General features: G+C 34.1%; 1 protein-coding gene across 1 annotated transcript; it reads left to right on the top strand.

Moving 5' to 3' along the window:
• Positions 1-1,864: 1,864 nt before the first annotated feature.
• Positions 1,865-5,255, top strand: LOC106750671. Its single transcript, XM_014631171.1, has 5 exons — positions 1,865-1,986; positions 3,993-4,080; positions 4,460-4,509; positions 4,814-4,934; positions 5,000-5,255. Exons 1-5 carry the CDS (start codon positions 1,936-1,938, stop codon positions 5,089-5,091), a joined length of 402 nt encoding a protein of 133 aa, XP_014486657.1. The 5' UTR covers positions 1,865-1,935; the 3' UTR covers positions 5,092-5,255.
• The last annotated feature ends 988 nt before the right edge of the window (positions 5,256-6,243 follow it).

A 6,243-nucleotide genomic window follows, 5' to 3' on the forward strand; every position in this document is an offset into this window, starting at 1 on the left:
AACATAAATTTGTTAATAATGCAATGAAAATAGCTCAATTGTTCATAGAGTGACAACAAAACGTGAACTGTGTCATGCGGAATATTCCGCGAGCGGTGATAGAAGAAAGTCGAGGCTCGCAGAATATTCCGCTCTCGGTGATAAGAGACAATCTTCATGCGCGGAATATTCCGCTTATAGATGAAAATGGGTTAAAGGTTCTAAAACGTATGTTCTTCGAACGTTCTCAATTTGTTTGAATATAAGCAAACCAAGTGAACATAAAGCGAACTTTCCTCGAACGTTTACATGCTGCTTGGGTAGAGAGGGTAAAGATAGATTTAATATTCAATAGATATATAGAACAAAAGAATAGATCAAGCTATACAAAAATTATGTCTTTAATTAAATAAATATTTCAATTTCCTAATTAAAGTGCAAATCATACCGAGGATTTGAAGACGTTTTAAGATGATCTTTGATCTGGAGAATCTCACGATAACATTTGTCACCGCCAAGCAATGTTGTATCGGCTCGTCATGCAGCAGGCTCGCCAAAGGTGTCGCACGATACATGCGTCCGTCGAGACGTAGAAAAATTGTTCGCGTAGAAAAAATCCAGATATTATTTGTAGGAATGCATATGTAGCACTTATTTTAATTATCCGAGATATTCCGTTGCGCATTAAATACACGATGCACACAATGTCACGCCAATTCCCTCTCTTTGCTACAAATTCTACGGCTGGTGACACCTGAAGTCGATGTTTTTCAACAAAAGGTATCTCGGGAGAGAATTTTTAAATTTTTGTTCAACGAGTGACGCTTGTTTGTCTCTGGTGAATGGAAAATTTTTGGACTGGAAACTTACATATGAAATAATATGACGTTGTTCTCGTGCTGTTGCTCGTTCGCTGCTTGAAATCTATGCAAAAAATTCGCATGATAAAGTAGAATGTACGCAGCGGCGCAACACAGCGCGCGGTCATAATGTTTTTAAATAGATCGTGGTTGCACCGGTTTATCCTTCGCATTAATGGTGTCCGACAACAGGTTTGCAATTTTTTACGACTTCCACCGACGGGACAGTTCGTTTAACGCGAGATAATCGTTACTCTTCCTGCATTCAGGCACACTGCTTGTGCTAAATAACGAGCTGTTTGGGCTGCATCACGATGTTACTTTCGACGAGCTGCAAATTAAATCGCGCGGGATGATGCGCTCAGGATTGCAGCGTAGATTTCTTCTCTCTCTCTCTCTCTCTCTCTCTCTCTCTCTCTCTCTCTCTCTCTCTCTCTCCTTTTCTCGTTGTGGCGCTATTATTGCCAAAACTCGGGGCTAGCAAAAGAGATTTACGGGCTGAATAGCACGTGTGTCATCGTGATTTGCATAAATTATTTTTAGAGAATCGATGACCCGAAGATACTACACGCAAGGCGCGAACATAAAATGCGATAGTGTCCCACATACATTCCACATACATTCCAATCCCACGCAAATCTCGCCGTCTCTCTAAGTCGATAATAAATGAAATTTTCCTTGTAATTATCGATAAAACGTCGATAATTCATATTTTAAATTAAAACATTTAACAGCTCCTATCACGTTTGCAGTATATATAGATATAGATATATAATTATTAAAAGATGAGTGTCCACCATACTTAATAAACAAAATGTGTAGCGTTCTAGGAATAAAAATAATACCATACAATATTAAATGATCAAATGAAGCAGATATTCATGTTCTTAAGTTTAATTATCCCGCAGTTACCTTGCAGTGACGTAAATCAGACAGAACATGACAAACAACTACTACTATTACAAAAAACACAATGTAATACTATCACTATGACTTGCCTATAAATACGAACAGCAGTTTCGTTGCAAGACAGTATAAAATTAAACGCACTTACGCCACGTTTAATATTTCTTGAGACATTTCTGAAGAACTTAAAATGAAGATTTTGACGATTAGTTATCAGATCATGTGCATATTGGCCGTTACAGTAAGTACCAAACAACGAATAAATTTCATTATGACTCCACGAAGTATTTTGTATCAATGAGTACATGATTTAAACTGTATTACACGTGTTTTGCATTTGAAATATATTTAAATTTCAACATTTTATGCAACAATATTCAAAAAGCAACACTTCAAGTGACACATGTATTAACACATTGGCGATACATTAGAAAATAAGAAATCTCATTTTTATACAAGTATGCTTCAGTTATATAAACGAGATTTCTTGTTCTCCGAATATATGTTCAAGATTCTAGCAACCATGAGCAAAATTTTATCCATAGCCAATGTATTCATATTATACTTTTCTCAAAGTGTGCAGATACCAAGTAAAAAAAATTATTTCTAAACTATTATCAATCAATTTTACATCCATCTTGTTTTATTTATAGATATATGTCCGCAGCTTGAAAATTAAAATGACATAGAGAAATAGTTCTGATCCTTAGATAAAAATAACCTTTTTTGATATTACACGCAAAACGACAAATGTTATGTATGTATTAGGTGGTAAACTTAGTTCCTGCGGTTTTTTTGTTTTAAAAACTCATTTATTTCGACATCAAAAGCAAAAAATACATTAATCGAAGTATTTTCCTTCGCTAGCTATACATTTTTCCCATCTTTCGGGCAACGCGTAGATTCCGCGACGATAGAACGATTGGTCTTTTGATGCAATCCATTCGTCGATCCATTTTTGCATATCCTCGTAATTTCTGAAGTGTGTATCCACCAAGCCGTGCTGCATCGACCGGAACAAATAATAGTCCGAAGGAGCTAAGTCTGGTGAATACGCTGAGTGCGGGAAAACTTCCCACTCAAGCTGCATCAGTGTTTCTTTGACGGCTTTGGCAACGTGTGATTGAGCGTTGTCGTGCAAAAGCATGACTTTACGTCGATTGCTGGCTACTGCTGGCCTTTTTTCCAACAATGCTTCATTCAGACAGTTTAATTGTGATTGATATCGATCCCCCGTGATACTTTCGTTCGGTCTCAATAGCTCATAATAAACGACGCCGTGCATATCCCACCAAATGCAAAGCATTGCTTTGTGGCCATGAATATTTCTCTTTGGTGTGGATGTCGATGGTTGGCCAGGGTCTACCCATGATTTTCTTCGTTTAGGATTATCGAAGTATATCCATTTTTCATCGCCAGTCACTATGCGCCACAAAAAACTCTTTTTTTCTGCCTGGCGAGCAGAGAAATAGAGATGTTTAAGCGATTCGCAATGGCATTTGCGGTTAGTTCGTGTGGTACCCATTTTCCCTCCTTTTGAATTTTTCCCATTGCATGTAGACGTTTGGAAACAGCCATCGGAGTAACATTTAATGCTGCAGACAATTCTTGGAGCGTTTGAGTAGAGTTTTCGTCCAATAATGCCTGCAAATCGGTGTCTTCAAACTTTTTCGGTTGGCCTGAGCGTTCTTTATCATTGACATCAAAATCACCAATCTTAAATCGCTGAAACCATACTTGGCATGTTCTTTCCGATGGAGCATAATTGCCATAAGCTTCGAAAAGCAATTTATGAGCTGCAGCTGCAGTTTTTTTCAAGTCAAAGTAATGAAGCAGCACATGTCGAAAAAACAACTTATCGCGTTCCATATTTAATCAAAAGAAAAAATAGCACTGCTCGCTTAAATGAATCTCTTCGCACTGAATTTTATTGACAAATGTCTAACCTCTAAAATGCAGCCAGTTTCAGATGTCAAAATAAATTACACCTACAACTAACGTCATCTAACTGTGAGCCGCAGGAACTAAGTTTACCACCTAATATAAAATAATAATGTAGTAGGAGAGAAACTTTTTCTAACCACATTTAATAATAAAATGTTTTTTGTTGGAAACAAATAATAATTATTGTGAAACTTGCTACATCTTGCAGATAAAACATTCGTTTCTAGCTGATAGATATCGCGATTGCACTTGATTATTAATTCAAATAATTTCTATATACTTGGATATGATCAATCCTTCCAGATGATGGCTTACAGTCTAGACCCTGTGCGACTTCGAAAGTTTAATGAAAATTTAATGAAATGTAGTGAAAAATTAGGTGCATCTACGAGTGAGTATTAAAATTCAGAACATCAAAAGAAACATGACACAAAAAAGAAAATAGGTTTCATTTAAAACAATAATGATAACTCACTTATAACAATAATTTCATTAATGAAATCATATAACATTAAGACGTTATAAGACGTCGCAAAAATATCTTTAGATATATAGAACATTTAGAAGAGACCTAAATTATAATTCGAGATGTTTCTTAATTTTCCTAGAATAAATCATTTTTCCGTATCGCATATAATCATTTGTGTTTGTTTGGAAGCTACGTTCAAGAATTTCGCGATTATGATAAAGAAAACAACATTATTACAATATCCAAACGAAATTCGAAAACTCGTAATTCAGCAATCACATTTATTATTCGTGCTTTACAGCCTCACTATCTGCCGAAGCACTTGTATGCGCATTGGACAGGGATGGCAAGGTATATTAATTTTTATATTTAATGTACACAATTGACAAAAGAGCCTTAAGTGTATTAATAAATTATACGTAACAAAAGGTAACTATGAAAAAAAACTATGAAAAAAGAGAAAATTATGAAAAAACTATTTTACATATAACACAATAATATATTGAAAGCAATTATTGCTTTTTATTAGTTATTATTAGTTTATTAGTTACTTATAAATTACATTTTAACGATTAACGGGAAATAGAAATTAATATTCTTCTATTTATGTTCTTCACATACGACATATATTAAATCGCGATATAATTTATTCCAGCTTCTTGACGATAATGGTGAATACATAAGAGATGCAGTCGTGCAATCTATGGAAGATGCTATCTCCGATCCGAGCACAGTGAAAAAGGCGCGAGAGACGCTTAACAAATGTTTCGACGATGGTAATGAATTTTGTTGCCTCTTGAAAAATAATATTTGAAATTACTAAATTCAATTTCGATTACAGCGGATCAAAGTGGAACCACCGGTCGGGAGCAGACAATAAAAATTGCCACATGCCATCTTCCGTTAGTGTCCAGCTTCGATAAGCTAAAGTAAAAAGGATTTGCAGAATTTCCTCCAGTATAACGCTCATATAATTTTCTTCGCATTTCTCTGCATAACTTTACTTCTGTATAACACATTACGTTTTGTGTTGAAATGTATGCAAATCTAAAATTGATAATAAAATTTGTTTAAGCGGTTCTTCTAAAGAAACATTCTGCAAGACTAAAATAACATTTTTATGTAAAGGGACAATAAACATATTATTAAATATATATATATATATATATATATATGATAACATTATTTACGACTCGTTTTAGGAAAGTTTTCTTAAAGTCTTAAAGTTTTAAAGATTCAAAAAACTGACTTTTTTTTGGTATTTTTCGAAAGTTTATAGGCTTAAGAATATGTATAGGCTTGAGGGTATACCACAATATCAGCTTAAGAATATACCACGCCATTAAGAAAATACCACAAATATTTTTGAGCGAAGAATACTCTTTAAAATTAACCGAAACCTTAAGTTTTTGGAATTATAACTTTTCGGAAAAATGGCATGCTTTCAATGTTTTGAAAAAATTGTATTTCAATAAATTATCGCGGTACTTAACTTTCGGGCCATTATGATTTTTCGGGAAATTGTGCCTCTTCTCACATTTCTTAACGTTTCCTTTCGCAATTATGCATATGCACTTTTAAAGCTATTCGCACAATGACAAAAGTTAGATCTGTACTTAAATATTAATAATAATAATATAATAAAAAAAGAGAAAGTTTCTTTCTAACCACATAATAATAAGATCTGTAGCTTATAGGGCTCCGTCAAGTCTTACCGTAAACTTATCCACACAATTTCTGCTACCAAACATGAAATAGTTGCAATTTTATGTCTTGGAAAAACTCAGCTGTATTAAATATATATTTAATTTATTTATACGAAGATAACGTTACGTTATTAATTCCAATAAACAAGAAAGTAACTAATTATTTCTTATCTTATCTATCACAGATAGCTAAGAATTATAAATAAATGGAGAAGGCGTTCATCGAAAACATGAAACTCACGTTGGGAGTTTATGTCGGTGGAAAAGGCGAACCACATTTTAAAGACAATTAAAGACTGCAAAATGGTCAATGAATAAATTTTACTTTGCGATTTGATTTTCAATTAAATATGGTACGTCATTGTATCAAGACGGTCGC

Source organism: Dinoponera quadriceps, unplaced genomic scaffold (genome assembly GCF_001313825.1).
Source record: "Dinoponera quadriceps isolate SergipeBrazil2010 unplaced genomic scaffold, ASM131382v1 scaffold6313, whole genome shotgun sequence".
Classification (NCBI taxonomy): Eukaryota; Metazoa; Arthropoda; class Insecta; order Hymenoptera; family Formicidae; genus Dinoponera; species Dinoponera quadriceps.